Source organism: Sander vitreus, chromosome 8 (assembly GCF_031162955.1).
Source record: "Sander vitreus isolate 19-12246 chromosome 8, sanVit1, whole genome shotgun sequence".
Lineage (NCBI taxonomy): Eukaryota > Metazoa > Chordata > Actinopteri > Perciformes > Percidae > Sander > Sander vitreus.
Window position 1 is genome coordinate 21,338,305 of NC_135862.1, and position 26,724 is coordinate 21,365,028.

Here is a 26,724-nt window from a genome sequence, read left to right on the forward strand (position 1 = left end):
AGCCTGGCAACCTCCGTGAACTTCGAGTCTGGGGAGGATAATGCGGGGGAGAAAACTCTCTTCATTATTTTGAATTTGTACTGCAGTAACTATTTTAAACACTAGCTGTCAGTATTACATATTGCACCTTTAAGACAGTTCAGGAATTAAATTAAAAGTTGACTTTGTAAGGTAAAGGTTGTATTAACTCTTTGATGACTGGAGACATACACTAGCAGCCAGGGAACCTGAGCTCTTGCACTGGTGGTGTCATGGACCTGCCTCCGTATGCCTCTTTCATGCCCCAACAGCGCAGTGTGGAAGTCATGGGTTGACTGCCGTGCCCTCTCTCAGCTGCAGCCCTGCCATATGAGTCAGGTAGCCTCTCTGGAAAATAGTAATGTCTCATCCAGCTGGGGGATTGTACCCAGCCTGCATTGAGGCTCCAAGGCTGATAGCGAGGTTGGGTCCAGTCCAAAGAACTCATCTGATACCTCCTTTGTTCCTGCAGAGGGCATTGTGGCTCCACACAACCCAAAGACCTGCTCTCATAGAACCTTCCCAGGAAGCAACTGGTCTCCGTCCAAGCCAGACACCCTGCCGTTTTACCATGTCTCTCCCTCTTCCTCCTCCCCCTAACGTTCCTGTACTGCCTGAAGTTTCCCTGCTGGAAGTCTCTCAGGTGAGCCTTGTGGACACCCCAGTAGTGGCCCCGACCGTCCTCGCAGCGGCTCACCTTCACAAAGCAGTCGTTCACGGACAAGTTGTGTCGGACACTGTTCCTCCAGCTCCGGCCCCGGCTCCTGAGGTAGGGAAACCGCTCCTCCATTGCTCTGTAGATGGATGCCAGGTTGAGTTTTTGGGAGGGGGATGACAAGAGGACTTTGGCAATCAGGGCAATGTAGGAGAGCGAAGGCTTTGAGAAGAGCTTTGTGTCCTCTGAGGAGGGATTGTCTGTGGAGCTGCTCGTGTTATCTGGTGGATGAGCTGGGTTGGTGAGGATGCTCTCATAGGTACTGACAGCATCTGCCATTGTTGCAGCCATTCCCTGTGCAATCATTTCTCTGCTGCTCTCTTCTGTCTCAGATGCATTTATGAAGCCACATACCGCTTTTTCCTCTTTGTATGAAGTATCTGTGAGATGTTGTCTTGTTCTTCTTTTCTCTGTATTCATTGTTTATTTTACTTCCAAGTCCTAGCACTGCAGTAAACTTTAGAGCATCCTGTCCGTATCAGATCCCACAATTTAGTTCTTCCCTGTTGGACAAAACTATTATCTTCCAGACAGTCTGACATCCTTTTATACTGTTTATATCAAAGTCAGGGGGGGTTCACCATTCTTCAGTTAAGAGACATATTTTAACAGTGAGTAAGAGTGTTGTGACTCTTACTCACTGTTAAAATATTTATTTTATTTGCTTAGTAAGATTACGGACTAAGCGCTTTGGTTGTGGCTGGAGCTGGACATGCCACTTTGTCACAGCTGTGAGATAAACACAGGAAATAGTACAAACACAAGATACATCTTGATATGGGATAAGCAGAAAAAAGAATGAACTTATGTGGAATGGTTGTTTCTTACATACTTCCACAGTTATTGCACCATCAGAGAGTCAGTGATTGGTCAGTGGAAACTATTTTGGAGGTCTAAACAGTATGCAGAGGCCATTTGTTCTGTTTTAGACCTTATGTGAGCCGTTGTGGGCCAAAAGCAACAAAACACAAATAGCTGCCATGGTAAATCTCATGCTTGTTATACAAACAGCATTACAACTCTCTAGGGAGAAATTACTACAGTTACATAAGGACAATGTTCACAACACTGTACTTTTGTTGGAGAAGTTTTCTTGCGAGAAAATTAGATAATTATCAATCTATATGATTGGTTATAGCACGCAAATGTCACTCTCAGAGAGGCAACAGGATAATATTTTCTCCTCCTGAGGTTAGACTACTGTACATAGTTTAAGTCCCTTCTGGCCTATTTATAGTGTTGGCCCTTGCAACAATGTCATCTGTAACTCGATTCCATCTGTTAAGTCAGAGCATGTTCAATGTCAGTTGCCAGAAGCAGATGCACTGCAGTTCACTTCCCGCTGACTCTCCTACAGGGAGCCCCATGGAGTTTGTGGGACAAGCAAGACCTTCTGGGGCCTGTAACCTCTTAGAAGTGCCAGGCCTCAGCTCCTCGGACGTGGACGATGATGAGTATGAGGTGGTGAACGGCATCAGGCCCAAATCTTCTCCTCTCCCACGTAGAAAGAGCTCTGACAGTGACGAGGACTCTGAGCCTGAGCTGCCCCTGTCTGGTTCCAGGAGAGTGTCCTTTGCAGATGCCAAAGGCCTCAGTTTGGTGCATGTAAAGGAGTTTGACACTTGGGATGTACCCAAGCTGCCACTATGTGATTCTTCTGAGGGCGAAGGTAGAGATGCGGAGGAATACTTCCTATCTCCTCTCACTTTCTCCCTTCCATTGTCTAATAAGGAGCTGTTTGTCAAAGTCCGGGATCAGAAATTGGAGTTAGAGGCTATCGAGTTACTTCCAGGGACCACAATACTGAAAGGAGTGATTCGTGTCCTCAACATCTCCTTCAATAAGGCGGTATATATCCGAACCACTTTGGACTCGTGGTCCAGCCACTTTGACCTCCTGGCAGAGTACATGCCTGGGTCCAGTGACAGTCTGATGGATGGTTTCTCGTTTAAGCTCACCCTAGTGCCTCCATTCGGGGAGCAGGGAGCCAGAGTTGACTTTTGTCTGCGATATGAGACTCCGGTGGGGACATTCTGGGCCAACAATAACAACAGGAACTACGTGCTGTTCTGTCACCAGAGAGTGAAAGAGAGAAAAGAGAAGCCACAGAGGGAAAATGTGAACAAAAAAGGCTGCCTTAAGACTTTCAGGTGAGGATCATTGATAGGGATTTTTAAAGGTCAACACTGGTGATGTTTTTGGACACAGGAGAAAAGCCAATTGTGCCAAAGGTTGGAGAGCAGGCTGGCCATATTCTGCCATGCAATTTAAAAAATATTGGCTTCTGTTTAACCTGTTGAGCAAAGGATAAACTAGCCAATCAGGTTTATGTATACGTAGACTATGTGAGGTCAGTATTTTCCTTAAGCTTCAAGCTAATTATTTAACATAACTGGTGGAAACTCTCTATATTATTGCTGAATGAATATTATGATCAAACACCATCAGCAAAATGATTTGAACTAATCTTTTAATCAAAATGATTAATTTATCTCAACTTTGTCACCTTATGTGGTTTGTTGATTGGTGATAGTCACATAGAAGTCTGACTGATCACAATTTTATTGATTCACAGTCAGAACTTCTCCACTGTGGAAAACATGTCTGCAACGGAAGATTCATCTCAGAAAAACCTTTCACTGGGTGAATATTTACTTTGCTGATTGGGAAATGAAGAAAATGATTGTGGAATTAAAAAAGACACGGCTGTATTAGTGCAGCCTCAAGATACATTTAAATGTCTTTTTTCTCCAGATGTGTCACAACATGGAGAGGAAGCGGACACTATGAAAGCCAAGCAAATCTCTGATGCCCTGTCAGGAACATCAGAGGAAGATCGAAAGAAATTACTGGTGAGTTAAAAAAAAAAAAAATCACATCAGTCTAGTTTACTTATACATTGTATGGCTTGCCTATAGACTTCCTAGTCAGATATTGAGACTTTATCTAACTGGTGTGAAATCCTAAATCCTTCTCATCAGACACAGACGCAGATTATTTTTGATTGTTTAAATAATCTCTTATTTTCAAACTTGATTTTACAAGCATTATTGGCTGTGAAAGGTGGATTTAAAAACACGATAGTGTGTCTATGAGGTGCTGTATCAGAAGGAACAGAAAACCTAACATGACCCCTGGTGCACTTTCTGAGAGAATATCACATGACCGGAACTTGAGTAGCACAAGCGTGACAGCATGAACGGTGCACCTAAAGGACACTCAGTACATGCTGTTTGCAATTCCTCAGTGTCTCATATGTTGTCATGCTTGCTAATTTAAACTAGTGTTTGTCTTTGTATATTTAATTAAACCAAAATGCAGTGAAGGATATACTTTAATCTGAAGTATGTGTGTGTGTGTGTGTGTGTGTGTGTGTGTGTGTGTGTGTGTGTGTGTGTGTGTGTGTGTGTGTGTGTGTGTGTGTGTCTGAGTGTTTAAATGTCACCCCACTCCCTTTTTGTAAAACAGCATAACTACTGTGTGAGCAAACTAAAATTAATCTTTCCCTGTTGTTGATGGACAGACCGAGAACAGACTGAACTGCAGCCAAAGATGTTGCAGAAAGGCTGCACGGATGGCTCGGGTGAGGGACTACTTTTCTCAGACAAATGGTGGAGCGAATGACACTGAAAGAGATGAATCACCTCCAGAAGCAAAACAGGCAGCTCAAGAAGAAACCCCAGAGGAAAAGCACTCAGATGTGCGATCAATTCCTGAGGGGAGCAGTAAATCAGAAGGTTCTCACTTTGTTTCTGAATCTCTGGAAACATGCAGCGAACCTCTCTTTGATGTTCAACATGATACGTCACCAGCACACAACTGCACGTCTAACAATGAGACAGAGGAATCTGAGAGCATCAATTTGGCTGACTCAGCCACCTTATCAGGAGGTGAGAGTGCTAGAGATATTCTAGACAACCCATCAAATGATGAGCTTGCTCCCGCAAAATGCCAAAATATCAACAAGTCCGTCTCAAACGCTGAGGAATGCGACATTGCAGCTGAACCAGCTGACAGAGTTATTTCAGTAGTGAACAGTGAAAACCTTGTTAGCCAGACCAACAGCTTCACATTTGGAACCGTGTTGGCTCCGCTGTATCATCAGGTGTTTGGCAGGTTGGGAAGTGAAAGTGATCGGGCAAATCCAGTACAAGCTACACTGAATGTTAGAAACTTAACTCAAAGTTACAGTCATGCTGAAAGCGCACTTACTAGCTGCACTGTTCGTGTAGACACTAATGATGACGACCTTCAGGGAAATGTGACTGAGACCCAGGAATCAAACAAAGAATGCTTAGATGCCGCCACAAATAGCACTGCCATTGAAGAAGAAGAAACGAGTTTGAGTGTGACAGCAAACAACATTCTGCACCATGCAGAAACACTGCAGGATCCAGATGATATTATACATTCAGACCAGAGACGCACTAATACATCGGAGGTTCCAAAAACTATTTCAGGAGACACAGTCATACATGCACATGCTGTAAACATTTTAAATAGACATTTGTTGAATCCACATATACCCACTGATAATTTACATTGCCAGAGAGAAGCACAGGAAGACAATCTCACTCGTGACCTGCCAGAGCATACATGTACACAAACTAAAACTAATCTAGATGAAACCCTTGCACAAAGTGAAACACAAGAAGTCATGACCAGTCTAGAAACCTCATTTATGTCACTTCAACCTTCTCAGAGTGTATCAGAGCGTGTTAGTGATGACGAGACCGACCAACAGACCAGCCGCAGTGAAGCAACCGACTTTAAGTGTGTACATGAATCAAACAACTGTGATGACGTTGGCAAAACAGCAACTATATCATCAACCAATGCCATTACAGAGGAGGATAAAGCTTTCCGTGATTTGAATCCTGACCACATCAATAATTCAGCTACGAAAGGAACTGACAATAGCTACGTTTCTAGTTTTGAGATTGTGGAGGAGAGGAACGTCACAACAACTCCGATATCTTTTGAAACTAATAATGTGGAAGAAGGAAAGAAACTGGTGAACAACTTGCATAAAGATGAAACAAAACACTCTGCTGAAATGAAGGTCATTGGTGAGGTAGCTGAGTCAACGACAAAAGCAACGATGAGTAATCACATACACGGTGACACGTTCTTGGAGCTCAAAGATGAAGACACACAAAAAATAGAGCATCTTGAAATGGAAGCTGCTGTCGCAATACAGGAGAATTTGTGTTTTGCAGACACTACTGAGGTAAACTGGGAAATGATGGTTGAAGAAGAGGAGAAAAACATATTAACAGAAGAAGAGGAAAGTGAGGCAGTAAGTTTAAAAACAGAGAACAAGGCTGAGGATGCATATGTTTTAGAGGGAGAGCAAAAGATTGGAGAGGACATTGGGGAGATTGTGGCTGGAAAAGACAGGGAAGACGTGAAAGATTTAGACTATGTTCAAGCCACAAAGACAGCTGAAGAGGAAGAACTAGCTGAGGAGATTGAAGTAGAGAAAAGAGAGGAACAAAAGGAGACAGAGTTAGAGAAAGAAAAACACTTTACAGAGATACAGGAGGTCAATATTGAAAAGACAAATGTCCAAGATGAAGAGGAGATAGAGGAGAAAGAAATGGAAATAGACTTGACCAATGAGGATGAAGCAAGTGTGGAGTGGGAGGATAAGGTAAAACCAAGGGAGCAAAACGTAGAAGAAGAGAATCCAGATTACAAGGAGGAAATTCTAGTTGCTGAAACAGAGTCAGAGATTGTAGATGCAGAGTCAGAGACCATGATAATCGACAGGGGAAATGAAGTGGGGTGTTTTGAAGAGAGGTTAGACAATACACAAAACAAGGTTGAGGATGGTTTGTCTGCTCTGGTGAACAATGTGCAGGACAAGAGAGTAATAGACAAAGAAAATGATGGACACATCCCAACTGAAATGCATCTTTACAAGGAGGAAGATTTCCAAAGCAACGAGAATGTTACACGTGACCTATCAAAAGCTGTGAGAGATGAAAACGAATTTGTCGCTGCAGAGGGCGGTTTGTGCATTTTTACAGATGAACCTAAAAGCGACCCAACGAGCCACGACAGCGCTTCAGCAGAGTCCGACTCAGACGACGAGGTGGAGTTATACATGCACTGTCTGAGGGCCGTTCATACTGGGGCACAGGCCCAGAAAGACAGGGACAAAGATACAGGTTTTAGTGCGGGCAAAAGGCCCTCTGTAAGCAGAAGCAAACTGCTGTCCACACCCATGCCATCCATCAGTGAATCTCTGGATGAAGAACAGCACCTGAGCCGTCTGAAGGACAATCATGAGGACACAGAGACTGCAGATATCCAACACACAGCTGCAGCTCTGCCAGCGTCAAGTGGACAGGAAAGCATCAACAGAAATGTTTCATGGTGGAAAGAGACTTTTTCCTGCAGCAATATCTCAAGAACATTGTTATACGCCACCTTGTTAGTGGTATTTTTAGTTGTGGCGTACCGTTATGATTTTCTTGCCTGTTTTGGGCTCTACTTGATATCAGTGGTTTGGCTCTACTGTCAAAGAGAGAGGCAGCCAGAACAACAATAACAACAACAGAATAGGTTGTAAAAATCAGTTTTAGTTGTGGTATTGTTTACCATGGACTTTAGAGATCCATGGGTGTACAAGGTGCTGACACTCACAAAATAATAACTCTCCCTTTTTGCTACCTCATACCACAATTTGATTATATTAGCAAGACCTACACAATTACTAATGGTTTAAATAGAAGAAGTAGATGAAGAAAATACATACAACAATGAATTATAATGGGCATTACAAGTATATATGACACATATCAGAATAAATGCTGTGTATTCCCTATGGGAGGATGTTAACTCTCTGTTGTGAGAGTATAAACCCATTTTCTTTATGCTTTACTGTACATAAAACTTAGCGTCGACAACAGGCTGCGGACCATTGCTCACACTGATCAGTTCTGCACAGCGGTAATGCATTTTTGAGGTTTAAATGAAACCTATCAGTGTTCTGTGTGTATTTACTTTTCATAAGTCTGGCATGAATAAATTGTAGGCCTACTAAAGACAAATAATTGAATGTGTTCAATGGCTTTTTATTACTAGTAGTGGTCACATAACTAATAGTTGACTAACAATAGTAGCTGAGTGAAAACAGTAGGAATAGATTTAATTATTTTAATTTCTGCAATTTCATATCCACCAGGTACATTGAAAACAAGACTATTAGTCTACAACCATGCTAGCAGCTTTGAAGCGGTGCTTTGAGCTAAATGCTAAGCTAGCATGCTCACAATGACAAGGCTAACTTTGTGTTTTTTAGCAGGTATAATGCTAAAAAGTATGTTCACCATCTTGAGCGTATTCTAACATTCTTATAAGCACTAAACACAAAGTGCACCTAAGGCTGATGTTATTAGTTTTGCAGGTATTGGGACACAAACCAATGAATTGGACCAGATAATATCACTAGCTGAAAAGTTATTACAATATATACCCTGAAAGGAAGATGATTGTCTTATCCAAATTTCATTGTTCCAATAGTTGTTGAGACATTTCACTCATAACCACAAAAGTGAATCTCATGGTGGCGCTAGTACAAACGTCATTAGGATTCATCTTCAAGGGACCTTGAATGTCTGCACAAAATGTCATGGCAATCAATAGATGCTGAGATATTTCAGCCTGTGTGGCTATTATACATTGAGTTAATGCATCACTGAAAAACAGATCATTGACTGACGTCTTCAAATACACATTTTCCTGTAATGAGTTGGACTACACTTTACTCACTTACAAATGAACAACAATGTTTATATACTTGGAATAGGTTTTATTTCCTCTAAATGTATGCAGGTTAGTAACAGATAATTTAAAACTGTAATCAGTGTTTTTCCAAAGAAAATATGAATGCCATCAGTGGTATGTCATGTCCTAGATCTGCGGTCATACCCTGAAACTCTACAAGAACAAAGAAACCGGATTCTTACCTGACAGTTTGGATTCTTTGTGTTTCTGGTGTGTTGAAATGTTTTTGTTTTTTATCTCGGGCTGCATTCCGATCAAATTGGGTATCTTGTTATCACCACTTATCAGTATTAAAATATGTTTGGCATCAAGCTGACTCTCTGGGAAAGAGTGGCACACTTCTTTAAGTTGTTCCAAATAGAGGGCAAACCTTGAGCCAAGTCCATGTGCATTTCTGACATGCTGTCTTTAGTGTGAGTCCACAACAATAGTAATGATAAAACAGATAATAATAAAATAAAACAGAAGTACTCTTCTGACCGTGTTCAATGCCTGTTCAAAGTAGTTGGGTGATTTTGAAGGAACATAATGTCAAATCAAGTCACATGTAGCGATAGTATGTAGTGCCTGCTCCCTATTTGAACTTTGGCTTTTAGCTGTGTTTTGAGCTGAACACAGCTGCAGTAATGTACTCACCAAGGGATTTCAGTGTAGTCCACTGGGAGGATTAGCACTCTCTTTTGCCAAATGAACAGGAACATTTTTAGCCACCAAAAGAAACATAATAACATTTTGTGAGACATATAGAAGGGTATAACTATCTGTGCAAAGAAATGAAGACTATGCATTCCTTATAGATCAAATTCCAATTACAGCCTTCAGGGACAGGGGTTTACTGCAAGTATCCTCTTTTTAATAAACTCATAATCTGTTAGTTCTGTAATTCAACCCAGCCGTCCTTTCTGTCTTTTAAAGGTTCTAAATAAGACCATGAGGTTTTAAAGAGGAGTATCAGATCAGACAGTAACAAACTTCTTCTGTCAGTATGGTTGTATAATATACTTTTTAAACATGATACAGTACCACAAAGGTGTTGCCCACAAAGCAAAACCCATGAGAGCAATAATAATTCATTCTTATTAGCTGTGCAGGTGGAGCTTATGTTGGCCATATATTATCAGAGCATGTTGGCTGACCCCTACACCTGTTGCACATTCTGATAACACAACAGAGTTTAATAGCTCCTGCAGCCTGCACCAGCCAACTTTCTTCATTCCCACACTTACAGATGCATGTCTGACCTCTTTCTGCTTTTACTTGTATTACTCAAGTGCAGTGATGAATCAAATGTACCCCGATGTGGATCAACGTTTAAATAAGGGTGTTTTTTTTATCATTTAGTGCTGTCTTTATACATGGAGAGTATACATTTTCATGTTTATTTAAAGAAATATTAACATGCAAATGAAATTATTGATGATTTTTTGCACATGATTACTTTAAAAGTATATAATAGGCAACATAAACACACCTATACCACATATTAGAAAGCATGAATTATATATGAAAATAATTACCATTTTATAAGCCTTTCTAATTTCTTTGTTAAAAACAACTTTTCCTGTTTACTCCTAGACTCTTTTTGTAAGACCTCACATGATGATGATCCATTAATACCCACTAACATTATAATGTTTTTATGGTGTAGTTACATCCTACACATGACTATTACAGTGTTATATGTTATTTTTCAAAAAGAGGAATAGTTGTGTTCTGTAATAATGTATAAATACAGTCAGAATAACAAAAGTTAAGCTACAATGTATTGTCTTTACTTCGCAATAAATGCAAAATTAAATCATTACACAATCAATGTACAAAATGTACAATAGTAGGCTAATCATTGAAATTATTTTATTTTTATTTGCAACAACCGAACTCCTTAAAAATCAATCCTGCTATTCGTATTCTTTTTGACACATGTAGACTTAAATGCACAGGCAAATTAACATTGTCAGATAACAAAAAAAATGAAAAGGACATCTGTTTTCGGAGATCTATTTGTATGTGGGATCCATACATAGACTGTATTAAAAGATACAGTAGTCATTGGGTCCACATAACACTGGAACCATTAGGTGGCACTATGCTACAAGTCAAATTGGATGCACAAGAATGACAGGCTACAAAATGTAACCCTAGTCCTATATAAAATCATTTTAACCCTTTATGGGTTGTACATTGTTTTTTCATACTGAATGTAAGATGTTTATTTTTTATTTTGACATCAAGTGCATACACTCTGGATGCTGCACTTTTATCACAGAAGGTGTACAATGAAGAGTAGCCTACATGAACAACATTTAGCTGGACCTACTTATGCATTTTATGTTCATGAACATTCACCTTCCATCCCTGATTCCTCCGATCGTCTGTGGAATAGAATAGAATAGGAAAAATATTATTGACTCGTCCAAGGTAGGAAATGTGTCTTTTTCTCACATATAAAAATAAACACATCACAACACACATCGCAAATCCTCATTTCTCAACAACATGAAATCGTTGACATCACGGCAGTAATGCAGAAGTTTAGCCTACAGATCTAGACGCACCCTAGCGGCAGCAAATGTAATTTGCAGCCAGGATCAGTCTAGCAACTCTCTGTTGGCTTGTGAGCTGGAAAAACCAAATTCTGGTCAGGCCAATCACATCATGTATAGAGTCGGTGGGCGGGCTTAAACAAGGACTGCTTGAAAACAAAGAAGATGGCTGCTGCTGAAGTCATTCTTAAAAAAGGAAGATGTGTTCGGAGTTTTGCCAACCGGATAGGCAAAAGTTGAATCTGTCAACTAGCGTTGCTCTGGTTGGCTATTGCGTGCCGAGGGAATTTGAAAGACAACCGTTTATCCCGCCCCTCGGATTGAGCCCTGCCAATGGTGAGTTCCCAGACCCAACATCTTGATGTGGGTCTGGCCAGAGTGATAGAGAAAAACATGGCTCTGGGTCTGGCTTGTCAGGCTAGCAGAAGTTTGGATAACTTCAGGAGTATTGAGATTTACAAGGCGCATTTAAACGCTCCATGGCATGCACGCATATGATTATGCGCACGCAGGCTAAGGTACTCAACCAGGCCTGTGATTGGACGACGGACTGTCAGTTCCAAAGCATGTCTGTCAAAGTCAACCAATCAGCTTGCGTTTTGTTGGTCAGTGGAGCGGTTCGCCGGTCCGTTTGCTTCTGGGAAAAGGGGAACCAACTGGCTAGGGCAGCATCGGCGGTGCGGTGCTATGGACCTCAGGGACAATGTCGAGACAGGGGAGACGGAAAACCACACAGAGCTGTTCTACGTGCCGATTCCAGACGAAGCTCCGTGCAAGAGGGAGCAGGAGAAGCTGTCAGGAGTCGTCAAAAACGTTCACAGAAAACTGCGGAGGAAATACAGAGAGGGTAAGCAGCCGTAGTTGGGCCCCTCTGTCTCTCTGTGGCCCTGCAGCCGTGTGGCTAACACTTTAACACGTTAGCTCTCAAATACAACATTAACTCCTTTCCGTTAGCAGTGATCCCTAGTAAAGACAACTTATTCTGCTTGGTAACGTTACCCCTTCTAGCTAACGGTGTTGTGTCGCTGGTTAGCTGTCGAGGTAGACCGCAGTGAGGGTTGCATTCAGCAAACAAGGCCTTTCAAGCTACTTAATAACATTAGCTAGCTATAACCACTGCAAATGTCATTGCCGCTTATTAACTTAAGTACTAGTGTGAACATGTATCATCTCTTTTCTAAAACCAGTGTACATTCGTGTAATATAGGTTTCTAATGAAACTCAAACAGAGCCAAGATCAAGAGTCGAGATCTGTTGACAGTAAATTACCTTCTATTGCCTCTTTATTGCCAATAAATGATAAATGATGATAAACTCTGTGGACTGAACAAACAGTTGGTGGAATTTTTACAATCTAATCTAATTAAAAATTAGCTTTATTTCAGTTTTTCTTAACTGGACGGCATAGACAAAATAAGTTTCTTACATCAGATATTATTTAAAAAACAAAAACACACAGATTCAATGATGCATGTATTACACACAACAAACACACAGTTTGTTTGAAGACATGAAGCTAGAGCTTCTGTGAGTGGATCTAAATTAAGGAGCAGATTATATGTCAAACTGCAGGGAAGGATAGGAAGGGCTCATATCGTGAGAGCTGAGGTAGAGATTGGCCATTTGCGCAACATTTTAAAGAAAAGCGGTTGTGCTTGAATCTTTTTTTCCAGGAAGTAGTACAGAGGTACATGGCACAACAGGTTAATTGTCTGCCACTAGGGCTGGACAGTATGGCTAAAATATCAGAATATAAATTCCATATATCATATAGTAATCATTTGGGAAACATCATAGACAAAATGACGGTTGGTTGACCTTAGGCTGCTACATGCTATTTCTTATCCAATACCTAGTATGGCAGGAGGTCTGGTATGGTGTGAGTAGTTTACACGTAAATAAATCACTCATTGCCTAGAAAGTAATCTTTCTCTTTATTTTTATTTTTTTAAATGTTCCCAACATATTACTTATAAATTAAGCTAAGATCCAGACTAACACTTCGGATACCACTTTTGGGTAAATTTACTTCTGCTTTTGCAATTTGAGGAAGTACAAAAAAGGCAAAATGTAACACTTAGTGGGGGCAGATGATACTGTATCTCTGAATCGGTGAATTCTTAGACTAGATTTGCAAGACTATAATCGACCCTATCAGATGCAAGAATGCAAAACTAAATGCAGCTTTATTTTCTCATGTGCTTGTGTTCCAGTGACTAAAATAAAACGAGTCAATGGATCTTTTTAAAGCTGTAAAGAGAGACTGTATAAGTGTGTGTTTTCATCACCAACGGTCTGTCCTGAGAACAAAAACATCGGTCTTATTTCCTATTATGAGTCAATCTGGATAAGAGCATGATGCAAAATGGGAAGTTTGGAAAAACCCTTTCACAACACATTAGTGCAGACGTATGAAATCTGATTGTCAGAGTGCTCAACATCTTCATTGCTCAGAGACAAAACTGACATTTCACTTTGCAGCACTGACAGAGGGGTTTATTCCAGCTTGAAATTGAAGACTGCCAATGCTGAAGTGCCCTGGATTTAAAAACTTGCTACAATGCCTACCCACACTGAGGCTTTGTGCTGTCGATGCTCATTCTCTCCTTCTGAGGAAATGCGTAGTCCTACTGGAGACTGTGTGGGAGGTGAACACAAACAGGCACATTCAAAACAGCAGGTGCAAAATCTTTATCTTGAGCCAACTAGGCTATTGGATTTATCTGACTTTGCAAGTATAAATGCCCCAAATATTATGATTTAGGTTGTCTCCTGCTTGAATGCCTGGCCGGTTTGTTTCATATGACTGCCTCTGAATCAAAAATATACATTTCACCATGTCACTGCTCTGTAATCTCAAAGCAAACAGCAAAAATACAAGAAGCACATCAAGACAACTTTTACTAGTTTAAAACAATTCATCAAAAATAAAAAAATAAAAAAGTTAAAGTAATATTTGTGGCGTCAGTCTTGTGCTGTTGCAACGTTGTCTACTATCAGTTATGCAGCAAGCAAAGCATAAAGGTCATGTTTGGCTGTTATTTGTGTAGGTGCTGTCCCACCTTTCCACCTTAAAATCACTACATAACCATGATGTAGTGTTTTAAATGATGTTAGATCAAGTCATGTTTTAAATAAAGCAGAAAATATTCGGAGTAAGAGAGACTAGTTGGTTGTTGTGGAGACTAGAACTGCACAGAGAAGTCGTTCCTGCTAGCGGACCTCATGAGTGGTTAATAAGTAAAGCATGATCTGGTAGGCTTGGCATTGAATCACTGTGGTCATGCTTCTAGAGCGCTGCTGTTTACCACCACTCTTGTTGTCCTTTCATTTCTGCAAATCTGAATCAGTTTTTCCTTGTGGTCATGGGATTTCTCCCTTTATCAGCTTGTTTGCCCATGCTACAGGCTGTAAACTGTGAAGATGCCCTGGAGGGAATTGTTGTGGACTTTTTATAACTGTGAAATGGCTATTTGAGGATGATTTCTAGGGGAACAGTTCCACTTCTGTGCTGGCAGAGACAAGTGAACATGCAGGCAATGTAACAGTAAAGGTGGCCTGATCTTTTTTTAGCAGGTTTTTCCAAAAGAAGTACTGGCATGTTTTGGTGCTAAAGGGGATTACCAAAGTTGGCAAGTAGGTTGTGAATGTTTGCTACTAGCTGTAGATGGATGTGTCAGACTAAAAGAAAGCAAAAAAAAGGACTTTAGCATGATGATACCAGTAGTTTAAGCTGACTTTGAACTTGTGAGGTGTGTAATTGACTTTTTGTGTTGATTTTTTTTATTTGTCAGTTATGTCCTGATTTTAACATCTTTTTCCTTAGTGGGCGACTTTGACAAGATATGGCGCGAGCACTGTGAAGATGAGCAGACGCTGAGTGAGTACGCCCTCGCCATGAAAAATCTTGCCGACAACCACTGGACCAAAAACTGCGAAGGAGAGGGACGCATTGAATGGTGTCGCAGGTACAACTGACTTCAAATGTCTTTCAGCTGCAGTTTTAGACCTCATGACGGTGAAGTCTGACTCATCTAAACCTGTAGGATTTGCTTTTATGGCATTTCGCTGTCACTTTCACAGTCAAATTTCAGTAGTGTCTCGATTTTACTTTCACAGTGTCTGTCAAGAATATTTTTTGGATGGCGGGCTAAAAAGAGTGTTAGAAAAGGATGAGAAAAGTGCGATGCTTGCCATGGGTCTGGCTGCAGCATCTGTAAGTGCCCAACCATACAGCACCATCCCCAGGTAAGCACACTGCTAGTACAACTAAACTCTCACCCATTACCTAGGAAAATAATTACAGTAACCTGAAGATTAAAAAAAAAATAAGTTTTTTAGTTAGGTTTGTTTTTCTCTTGATTCTTATAAAAAGCATCTTCACTCATGTTTGTAAATTATGTGTGGACCTCGCTCCTCATCAAAAGCATCTATAATTTATTTTGTTAACGCACCGTGCTTGCATAACATTTTCTGTAACAGTCGGAAAGTTCAAGACTGTTACAGAAGATTTAATGGAAACTTGCATTAATGTCGTGTTGGATCGTTGTGGGGGAAAAAAAAAATCATCTGTTGATTTAAATTTAACGATGTGGTTGTTACAAAACAAAGAGGCACTGTTGGACGCAAAAGTCACATGTTGGTTTTGACATTGACGATCGTTCCACATTTGTGTTGTAGTTCTATCTCTCAGCTGGGGAAAATGCGCCTTCTTGACGTGGGAAGCTGCTTCAACCCTTTCTTGAAGTTTGATGAATTCCTTACAGTTGGTATTGACATAGTGCCTGCAGTTGAGGTATGCGTGCTTATTCATTTTTTTGGATTTTGTTTTAAATCCTTGTTGACACAAATAAAATGCGTGACGTTTTACTGTCTGGTGATTCAGTGCTGGCATTAGCAAAAGCATCACCAGAAATGACTCATGCAGGGGTATCAGTGTTGTGTTTAGACAGTATGTGGAAACAAATTCTGCAGAAAGCAGAACCAAACGCGACTTGCTTTCTGCAGCTGCAAGTAGAGTACAAAATAAGTGAAATGACAATGATAAGTATCCAAAAATAGCAAGAGATTGCATTAGAACCATTTGAAAGTGCTGAATGTCTGCCTGTGTTCTCACCTCCAGAGTGTGTACAAGTGTGACTTCCTCAACCTTCAGCTCCAGCAGCCGCTTCAGCTGGCCAGTGACGCAGTAGAGGCCTTTCTCCGCCAGCTCCACAACCCCATCGACACACTGCCTGCCCAGCTTTTCCATGTGGTGGTCTTCTCACTGCTCCTGTCCTACTTCCCCTCACCTTACCAGCGCTGGATCTGCTGTAAGAAGGCCCATGAGCTGCTGGAGCTGCATGGCCTGCTGCTCATCATCACGCCCGACTCCTCCCACCAAAACCGCCATGCCCTGATGATGCGCAGCTGGCGCGTTGCGGTGGAGTCCCTGGGTTTCAAGCGCTACAAATACATCAAGTATTCCCACATGCATCTCATCGCCTTCCGTAAGGTGTGTCTGGCCACCACCAGCGACCTGGTGTCACGCAACTACCCAGAGATGCTCTACATCCCTCAGGACTTCCACTCCAATGAGGAGGAAGAGTGTGCCGATGTGCCCGTGCAGGTGCGCTCCGAGTTTGAGGATGACCAGATGGCTTGGGGCTTCACAGAGCTACCTGACACGCCCTATGATTCAGATTCTGGGGAGAGCCAGAGCAGCTCGGTGCCTGGCTTCCATGAGCTAGAAGACCCCATCCTTCTTCAGAGCTAGGCTAAACTAGCTAAGCTGCCCCCCCCCCTCCTTTTCTGTACTTAACTGTCACCTCCCCTTCAACTGCTGCGCTGCCAAATTTAACCTGCTGCATTCTTCTCCCACTTCTCCTCCCTCTCCTCAAAACAATGCAGTTTGCACAGTGTGAAAGAGAAGTTTACAGATTATATTCTCGTAGCCACACTCTGAGAGCACACACACACACACACACACACACACACACACACACACACACACACACACACACTAAGATGGATATATTTTGATAAATATCTAGATTTTTTAAGAGTTGGAAAGTGAATGCCCTTAAGATATCTAAACTCCCTGCTCCTTGATTTCCATACCACCTTCCAATCAGCTTTCAATAACAAAAGTCAGCTTGTCTATATTCTGTACTCAGTCTCTATTTGAATAAGCTAGTGTGGCAGGCTGCTTTGTACAAAAGACAAATACAGCAGTCTGACAGGAGTTTGATTGCACTGGAGGGACTGAGATGGAACAACTGGACTGGTACGCTTGCTTCTGTCAGTCATGCAGCTAGACTTTCTGAAAATTCTTGATGTGCATTTAGTTTTCCAAAAAAAAAAAAAAAAAAAAGTTAATCTTTTGAAATATATATATATATTCTCAACATTCAAAACATTGGTGTTGTCCAGTGTAAAGTGTGGCAGTGCCATTTTAACTTGGCATCCTTTGAATGATTTGTGTACATTTTACAAGAAAGTGGTATTTGTAGCATTTTAAACATTTTCAGAACCATACGGTAGGAGTATTATTAGTTTTACTAATGTGAAACTGTAACTGTGTTTACTTATTGTGTAACAAGGTACGAGTGTTTCAAAGTAGGTATTAGACTTCTTTTCCTCCTCTCGTCCTCTCAAATATTTAGACTGAATTATCTCATGTTAGATTTCCAACACATGTGTTCTCTTGCAGAGAAATAGTACAACACTGCAAGTTGGTGACCCATATAAAATGGACTTTAAAGCACCAGTATCCTTTGACACAATTTTGTAACTTTGATGTGAAACTACATTAAGTACTTTGCCTCCAAAAAAATCCAGATCTGAGCTCCTCACAGAAAATGCACCTTGACAGAACAGATTTGCACTAATTTTCTGTTTTGTCATACAGAACCTCTGAAACAAGTGAGAAACTGTAGATTTTAGCAATAGCAAGCGAGACCAGATCTGAAGATACAGTATGCTGCGGGTGGTTTTAGCTAAAGACACTACCAGTTGAAATGTTAGTTAATGTTACACATAAGTGTGTGTCCTGCCTGTCCCTGAATGGGCTAAATGTGTGAGTGTGGTTGGGTTTGTCAGTGTGAATGAAGGAATGAATTTACGTTGATGTGTTAGTCAGTGGCACTTTATCATTGATCCCAAAGGCTGTCACAGAATGTAATTATTTTCCTATGATGACAGTTGTACAACCAATATGATGGGCCCATGTGATAATGCCAGTAAATCTAAGGTGCCTTCTTTGTGCACATTTACTGTATGTTGCAAGCAGACGTTCATGCCCCTGGAGAAAATTAAACACCTTTGTCATAGTAATGGATAACAAGTAGCATTTCCAGTGTTGGTGTAATGCAGTTGTTGCCATTCCCATATCATATTCCAGTTAATGCACATCTCTCTGCTGATATCTTCTCTAAATCAGGGAAATTCACGGTACCACACATTTAGACTGAAGTTTTGTGATTGAATTGGTGCATGTGTCTTCCAATGTTTCTTTTGGTCCATTTGCATGAGTTGTTTAATCTTCATTATCAACATTTTCTTCAATGCAGAACAATGTGTGCTTATAGTATGGTTGTATTTTTTTCTTTTATAAATGAATGTAAATGTAAGGCGTCTGTGTTTTTTCATGTGTATTTTGCACATTTTATTTTTGAACATTCAAAATAGTGCTCTGTGTACTGCTTATAAAGTTATGAAGGGATGCTTGTAACTCAGGAGATAGAATGGGTCATTTATTGACATTTGCTACACAGACAATATTTATCAGCATCAGTAGCGGTTGAACACATGCAGATACCTAGCCTTTGAGGCCATTTTGACACTGAGGTCATGTCCTCTGTATTTCTTTCAGGGGGTAAAGGTTTACACTTGTATTTTACTGAAAGTCCTCTATACTACTACAAAAAAGAAACGCAAAATAAAGTAATAACTATAAAAAAAATGTGAAATACCGATATTTAAAAACAATTTTACAGACCTTTTTTTCAGATAGGTGGGATTGCATTTAGGAGACTTGCACTTTAAAACCGTGGCTGCCCTTTGCTTACATTTTGAGCACAGACTTGACATTTTACAGTATTACTTAATTTGGCATTGTTGACTAAAGTGCTACAGTAGGCAGAACTATCTTGAAGTCAAAGCTACCCCCTCATATTTGGAACATGGACATAAATAAAGTGAGCTGCATTTTTCCAGTTTTGTTAAGTTGAAACAAACATTTTTAAGTGTAGAAGTTTATTATTGACCCTTTAAAAAAAAAACAATCTTAAAGGTGCAATATGTAATACTGACAGCTAGTGTTTAAAATAGTTACTGCAGTACAAATTCAAAATAATGAAGAGAGTTTTCTCCCCCGCATTATCCTCCCCAGACTCGAAGTTCACGGAGGTTGCCAGGCTGAGACCCCAGCATCCACAACAATGTTGCTAGACGCTTGTCTCACATAGCCAGACATTACTTCACAGCACAGCAGAGTAGCTAACGTTAGATGCTGGCTATATTGACAGTTATAAAAGCCCGTGCTCACTGGAGCTCTCTACCCAACCGGCAAGGCACATTTTTTCGGCTTAGAATTGCAGAAGGAACCGCTAAAAACACAACAACCTCGCTGTCCTCTCCACCCGATGGACATACACACTTCCTAGGCTTAAATTACGATAGGAACTGCTAAAAACACTGTGTCTCATTTGTTTTTGCCAGTAACAAACTTGGGTACTCAATGTGATTACTCGAATGCTGAAATGACATTAAATGCCCGTCCCTTGAAGCCAAGATAAATTAGCTTGAAGCTAAAGCTTACCTGTTCAGGAGGAAATTAGCCAACTCTGTGTCCTTTTGGGCTCTAAGCTGTCTCCATCTTTCAAATACATCTCCAATATTTACCCGGGGTTTGTTACGTCTCTGGTCACACAGCTGTTATAAACATGCCGTTTTTTTTAGGTCGGGTAGAATCTATCTCCGTTGATCCTGTTCGTTTGTTTGCTGCTTTCATGGCTGTATTAACGTTACAGCTGTAGCACGCTGGGTTTAAGTTTTTACAGGTATATCTGGCAAGCCAGCCTGGCTGTCAAACTGGGCAGTTGATAACGGCCAAAACACAAACAGAAATTCCGTCACGGAACAGAAATTTCTAAAGGAGAAAATACTGGCATTAGCATTGTTGTCAGAAAAGATAGTATTTCAACTTAGCATGTTTCGTTAATATCTGATGACGCATTGGGGTCATTTTTGGATTGATTTAATATATTACATATTGGACCTTTAACTCAAGGTCCATGTGAGATGCGACTAAAGCTCCGACCAAGGAAGTAAGCTTAAAAGTGAACCTTGACGAACATTTTCCATCAAGGGCATTGTCCATATAAATATATAATATGGATTGGGCCTTTAACCTTTGCTTTAACGTTGGGAAAGCATGTTTTACCCTTTGCACTTGCCGTAGTCGAAGCCAGCGCCATGGTGCCTGTCAACTGACTCAAAACTTTTGACGTTACAAACTTTCTGAGCGGATATGTAGCTAGCTATCTCTAGTGACAGATGGTTTCGGGCGCTCCTTCTTAGACCTTTTAAAATCATATCGGACATCAGATGAAAAGAACAACAACAATGATCTTCAAGATGTAAATGTTTCTGCGTGCAAGTGACCGGTGCAAATATGCATCGCTATTAGCTGACGTTTACGTTAGCTAGCTAGTTAACGTAAGCTAGCTACTTTCAAAAAGTTGGCTAGCCAGTAAACCTAACGTAAGTTAAACCTAATTTTGGCGTCGCCGAATTTAAAATGTCATAACGGACAACAAACCGACTATAACTAAAGTTCGTGGTTTTAGCGTTGAATATTTAGTCTTTCATATAAAGATGTGTCGTTTTCTACGCTACTGTGTCAGTCACTGCCTTCATGCAGCGATGACCCGGCTGGAGGAAGTCAACGGAGAGGTGAGCATGTGGTCGTCTGTCCGGTGGCTGGGCTACCTGTCCGGTCTCAACCTGCTGGTCGCCTTGTGTTTGGGGGTCTATGCCCGGTGGGAGAGGACTGAGGAGACCACTCTTCTTGTCATTTTTGTTTTGGCTCTGATTGTCCTCGGAATAGCAAGTATAGTGTACTACTACTTCAGCATGGAGAGGGTCAGCCTCAGTCTCCTCCACCTGTGGTTCGGCTTTTTGCTGGGACTGCAGTGTTTCCTCAACAGTCCCGCCCTGGAGAGCGACGTGAAGGAGCAGGTGGCCAACTACCTTCTGCTGGCCAGCGTGACTCTGAGGACGCTGTGGGCGCTCCTGGAGAGACTGTTCGGTTCTACTAGGTACCGTCCTGCCTTCCTCACCTCGGCAGAGCGGCTGGAGCTAGTGGGCTTTGCCTCCGCCAGCACGGCACTACTCGTCCACAAGTCTTTGAGCGTGATGGTGCTGGTGGTGGCGCTGGCCACGGTCATGGTTGCCCTCCGGATGAAGGCTCTCTTAGCTCTTCCCAACTTGGTCTGCTTCGCTGTAATCACCGCCCTGCTGTTCTTCAAGTCTCTGAGCATCGCCACCAACCCTTTCGCCCTCGCCTGCTTCTTCAGCCAGCTCATCTGCGACCCTCTGCTGGATGTCTACTTCAGTGGTCTCTCTGTGACCGAGCGCTGGCAGCCTTTCCTGGTGTGGCGGGGCCTGTGGCGCCGGCTGTCCCTCCTGCCTCTGCTGCTGGTGGAGGTGGCCTTCATCATTCTGGCCGCTCGGAAGCTGAACGATCTGGACCAGTGGTACCTGGTGATCCCAGGCTTTGTTGTCTGTGTGCTCTTCTGGGCCATCTGCCACGTAGTGTTTGTCATCACAGTGTGGGGCTTTCACACCAAGCTCAGTGAGTGCCAGAGGCTGTGCCTGTCCCAGGGGCCAGGTGTCAGTGGCCTGGACAAGGTTATGGCCTCTAAGGGCATGAGACATTTCTGCCTCATCTCTGAACGCCTGGTGCTCTTCTCGCTGGTGTCAACTGTTGCTGTTGCTGCTCTTTGTTGGCAGGTAGGGGCAGCCAGACAACACACATATAGGCTTATATATATATATATATATATATATATATATATATATATATATATATATATATATATAAACACAAGATAAACTGACTATCACTAGGTTTTATTAATACAATGTGCTGCAAATTTGGACAGCAGAAGATAGCAGAATGTGGGTATTTCTTTTTCACCAGGAGTTTTCAAACGTTTTAGCTTGTGATCCCTTAAAGCGAGTGTTCACTCGGGACTCCTTATTACTGGTTGCATACCTCTGTTTTCCATTAATTCACAAGAAGAAAGTAAAGATTTGGTGAAAGTAAATCTAATTTTGCATAGCAGAAATAATTGTTTCCTGCTTTTAATCTTGTGCCCCCTCCGATTTATCTTGTGAACCCTAGTGGGGGTTCTGATTGAACTCCAGGTTGAGAACCATTGGTTTGGACTATGGGACAGTCTGAGAATGTGCTTTACATTTACATTTTGTGTTATTAAAAAGACACGTTGAATTGCTCAGTTTCCTTTACAGTTCGATTTGAGTCCTTTCATTAAACAATACAATACGAACTGTTATTACGTATTGATTACTCCTACTCCACATTTAATCAGAATTTCGTATTCCGATAAGAACTAAAATAGTGCATTATATATTGCTAAAATGTTGCAGAATTCATGTAAATGCAGATTCATGTTAGGTTCTTCCACAGTATTTCCCTTCATATGCCATACTCTTGTTATTGTAGTGTAAACCAATATTTAATTGACTTATGACTGTGCTCTCCAGGCCTCCAGCAGTATCTTTGTGAGCGTGTTCCTTCTTGTCCTGCCTCTGGAGTCTCTGTTCCACGGGCTTTTCCACGAGCTCGGGGTCAGCCTGGGAGGAACCTGTGTGGGCTACGCAGTGGTCATCCCCACCAACTACTGCAGGTAGTGTGTAATGCATACCGGCTGGGGGAGTAGGGAACAATAACTAGCCAGATGTAGGTACTGTATGGCCCTACCTGAATATTAGTCAATAAAAAATCCCATAACATGACTGTTTTAAGAGAACAAAAAAAAAAGATCCCCAGCTTTAAATCAATATTTTGTGTATTATTGTGGATTTTTTTAAGTGTCAAGTACATCTTGCCACAAAACAGTGAGACATGGATGTTCTGTGCTATTTCCAGCACAGAGTGTGATTAAAGTTTAAACATGGCAACATATCTATAATTCAAATGTTGTTAGCAGGCAAATACTACATTTCTGCAATATGTGTTGGCTGAATATTTAAAATCAAAGTTGTTGCAAGTCATGAAGTTGTCTTTGACTCATTAGACGTCCCCTAGTCTATAGCCACGACGTTCCACTTCCGGGATGGCTCTCGTTTTGCTGGAGATTCCGCCGTATGTCACTCTTTTCGGATATCCCGGTACCTTCCGCCTTCTTTGTGTTGTAATTTTAAACTCCGGTGGATTTCTGAGGACTATGGTTAACTGCTCCTCAGATCTCTGCAGGGTAAATCCAGACAGCTAGCTAGACTATCTGTCCAATCTTGAGTTTTCTGTTGCACGACTAAAACAACTTTTGAACCGTACACGTTCCACCAAAACAATTTCCTTCCCGAGGCTATTTTGCAGCGGCACCGTGGCTCCGCTTGGCGCTTAGCACCGCCCAAGATCATTGTGATTGGTTCAAAGAAATGCCAATAAACCAGAGCACATTTTTCTCCCATACAGGATTGGTGTGTGGACTCGCCAGACCCTCCTCCGCAGCGCTGTGCAGGAAGGTCTGGCAATGCGAGACTAGACGTCCCTTGACCTGTGCTGACTAACTGATCTAAATAGACATTATTCATTCACTTTCCTCCTCTGTTTTATTTTTGTCTGCCTTGCAGTCCAGACGGCCAGCCCATGCTGCTGCCTCCAGGCCAGGTGCTGGAGCTGAACAGGCGCTCTACAGGCATGTTGAACGATGTGCAGCGCTTCTTCGCCCACCACCTGATTGAGACTTTTGGCTGCGACTATTCCACCAGCGGGGTGACCCAGGAGGCTCTGCAGGCCAAGATCAAATCCTTCTTGGAGCTTCGCACGGCGGACGGGCCTCGCCACGACACCTACGTGATCTTCTACAGCGGTCACAGTCACCGCTCTGGAGAGTGGGCGCTGGCAGGTGAGACGGGCATCAATGATAAGTAAGGGTTGAATAATAGACTATTTTAACAGTAATATAGTCATTAGTTAGGCTGACAAGAGTAGAGCAGACGGCAAACAATGCTCTGCTAAATTGTCAAGAGAAGGGGGGGAAATAGCTCCTTTAACTCAAGCAGTTGTATAAAACGTCTACAGAACCAACACAGTTCAAAGAGTTTGCTAATGCTAGCAGTGAGGAAACAGCAACTACTAACTTTGCAGCAAACGCTGGAGAAGCAAGAGACAGCACTAACAAATGATAACATATTTCAGTTTTCCTGCTACAGTTGTACTGTATGGTTCTGACATCCACTGAATGTGTTACAGGTTACGGTGAAATGTGTGCTAGTGCCGTATGTCTGTTCAGGAAAACAAAGTTTAAATTTCAGCAACAGCATTGTGTTGTATATTTAATTCAGTGCAGTCAGAGTAATAAGTAATCATTGGTACTCGGCAACGGCAAGTACTTGTACTTTGGTCTGAAAAAAAGTGGTACATTCCTAATTTTTATGGCATACTATACTATACTGACTTTTTTTTATGGCATACTCTATTGGTATTTTTTGTAATCTGAAGATCGTATAGTATTGTCCTCATAAGGTAATTTGTTTCTGTGTGATCTGTAATCAGCTGGTTTCTGTGTTCATCACCAGGAGGAGACACTCTTCGCCTGGATCAGATCTTGGAGTGGTGGAGGGAGAAGAACGGCAGCTTCTGCTCGCGCCTCATCTTGGTGCTCGACTGTGACAACTCGTTGCCGTGGGTGAAGGAGGTAAGGAAGGTGGAGGGTCTGTACGTGGCTGTGCAGGGAGCGACACTCGCTCGAGTGACAGACGCCGAGCTGCAGGACCCCCCGCAGCTCGGGGACTTCACCTCTCAGTGGGTGGAGTATAACTGCAACTCAAACAGCAACATCCAGTGGTCTGAGAGAGGCAGGCCGGTGTCTGCCGCCTACGGCATCTCCAAATACTGGAGCGACTACACGCTGCACCTACCGACAGGAAGTGATGTTACCAACCACTGGAGGGTGTACTTCCCTCGGATGACGTACCCGGTGGTACAGCTGGCGCTGTGGTGCGGCGGTCTGAACGTGCTGTGGTTCTGCAGCATCTTCCTGCGATGTCTTAAGAGAATCAAACTTAACTGGTTTCCACCAGCGATACTGGACACTGGCCAAGGCTTCAAACTGGTCAGATCATAGAAATATAGATAAAAAAAAAAAAGAAAAAAGAATATATTTAAAACCGGAATATTTTCCAGAAGTCAGCGAGTGTCTTTCGGACCCTGAAAATAGGCAGCTAACTAGTGTCCTGTTGGTTACTGCAAAACTAATCACGTAGTTACTGATTGCTTGTTTGATTTTTTTGGGGGGATTTTTAGTTCCAGTTTTTATGTCCTTTTGTAAATGTTTCTATTAATGTGTGTGTTAAGCTTTGATTTAGCGATCTGAACATCCCTGTCAAACGGATATGTCAATTTGTGGGATGAGACTGAGCACATTGACTGTATTTTTGCACATTTTTGCATCTATTTACTGTTCGATCTGAAGTGATTCCACCTTGATTTTAAGAAGAATTGTGCCTTTTTTATCGTAAAATCGCCAAAGAACATCCAGCTCGCTAGGCTGATTTTTAATAACCTTTAACCAAAGTGGCCGTGGTACATTTTCAGAGGAAGATCTCAGGCATAAATCATATGAGCAGCATTTAGTCTAGAGCTCAAAATGTTGTATTGTTGTTGTATTTTGATTGTGAAATGATTCCTTTTACACCCCTCTGTGCTACACTATGCATTTGACACTCCAAGCTTTGAGTATATTCAATGCACTGCTTTGTGTCTGTTGTAACAGCATTTTGCAATGCTTTAGGGGTAATTTTTAAATACTCCAGCTGTTCCAGGGAGTCCAGAAAGAGTTTTTTATTTTAACTGTACTGATGAATGCACTATACACAGATGTGTGTGAACTACAGTATTTATGTCATAATAAACCCCAGGAATTAAATGCGTCACATGATGAGATCCATTTTCTTCCCGAGGTTTATTGCAGTTTACTGGGCTATGCAAAATGATTCAAGTGAAAGATGGGTGAAACTATGCAATAAAGGAGAAGTGGGACTTAAGTGCTCAAATCATGAATTTACTGGGCTCCTCATTGGATATATCTATCTATAAATTGGAGGTGTGTGTGTGTGTGTGTGTGTGTGTGTGTGTGTGTGTGTGTGTGTGTGTGTGTGTGTGTGTGTGTGTGTGTGTGTGTGTGTGTGTGTGTGTGTGTGTGTGTGTGTGTGTGTGTATCTCTTCAACCGTTAGTCCGATTGATTTCAAACTTGACATGTGTCTCGCTACGGGCATGAGTACATGCAGTGCCAAGTTGTGACGTTGTTTGGATTAGAAATAAAAAAGATATCGTTAAATATATATCGGTAAAAGAAGCACACATTGGCTTTTGCCGCTGGCCACTCCCCCTCTCGCACTGCACACTGAACACAGCGCAG

General features: G+C 41.8%; 3 protein-coding genes across 4 annotated transcripts; all 3 read left to right on the forward strand.

Moving 5' to 3' along the window:
* Positions 1-697: 697 nt before the first annotated feature.
* Positions 698-7,802, forward strand: ppp1r3ab (protein phosphatase 1, regulatory subunit 3Ab). Of its 2 annotated transcripts, XM_078257456.1 has the most exons (5): positions 698-787; positions 2,091-2,883; positions 3,309-3,376; positions 3,488-3,585; positions 4,257-7,802. In XM_078257456.1, the coding sequence occupies exons 2-5, from the start codon at positions 2,099-2,101 to the stop codon at positions 7,287-7,289; spliced, it is 3,984 nt and encodes a 1,327-aa protein (XP_078113582.1). In that variant the 5' UTR covers positions 698-787; positions 2,091-2,098; the 3' UTR covers positions 7,290-7,802. The 2 variants fall into 2 exon arrangements, with proteins under 2 accessions (XP_078113582.1, XP_078113581.1); XM_078257455.1 differs by lacking the exon at positions 698-787 and having other exon boundaries at positions 1,367-2,883.
* A 3,902-nt stretch (positions 7,803-11,704) lies between these two features.
* samtor (S-adenosylmethionine sensor upstream of mTORC1) lies at positions 11,705-17,072 on the forward strand. Its single transcript, XM_078257457.1, has 5 exons — positions 11,705-11,917; positions 14,897-15,038; positions 15,190-15,318; positions 15,751-15,865; positions 16,193-17,072. The coding sequence occupies exons 1-5, from the start codon at positions 11,758-11,760 to the stop codon at positions 16,823-16,825; spliced, it is 1,179 nt and encodes a 392-aa protein (XP_078113583.1). The 5' UTR covers positions 11,705-11,757; the 3' UTR covers positions 16,826-17,072.
* A 3,426-nt stretch (positions 17,073-20,498) lies between these two features.
* tmem168b (transmembrane protein 168b) lies at positions 20,499-25,462 on the forward strand. The gene is made up of 4 exons (XM_078257458.1): positions 20,499-22,065; positions 22,843-22,985; positions 23,935-24,209; positions 24,883-25,462. Exons 1-4 carry the CDS (start codon positions 20,929-20,931, stop codon positions 25,428-25,430), a joined length of 2,103 nt encoding a protein of 700 aa, XP_078113584.1. The 5' UTR covers positions 20,499-20,928; the 3' UTR covers positions 25,431-25,462.
* The last annotated feature ends 1,262 nt before the right edge of the window (positions 25,463-26,724 follow it).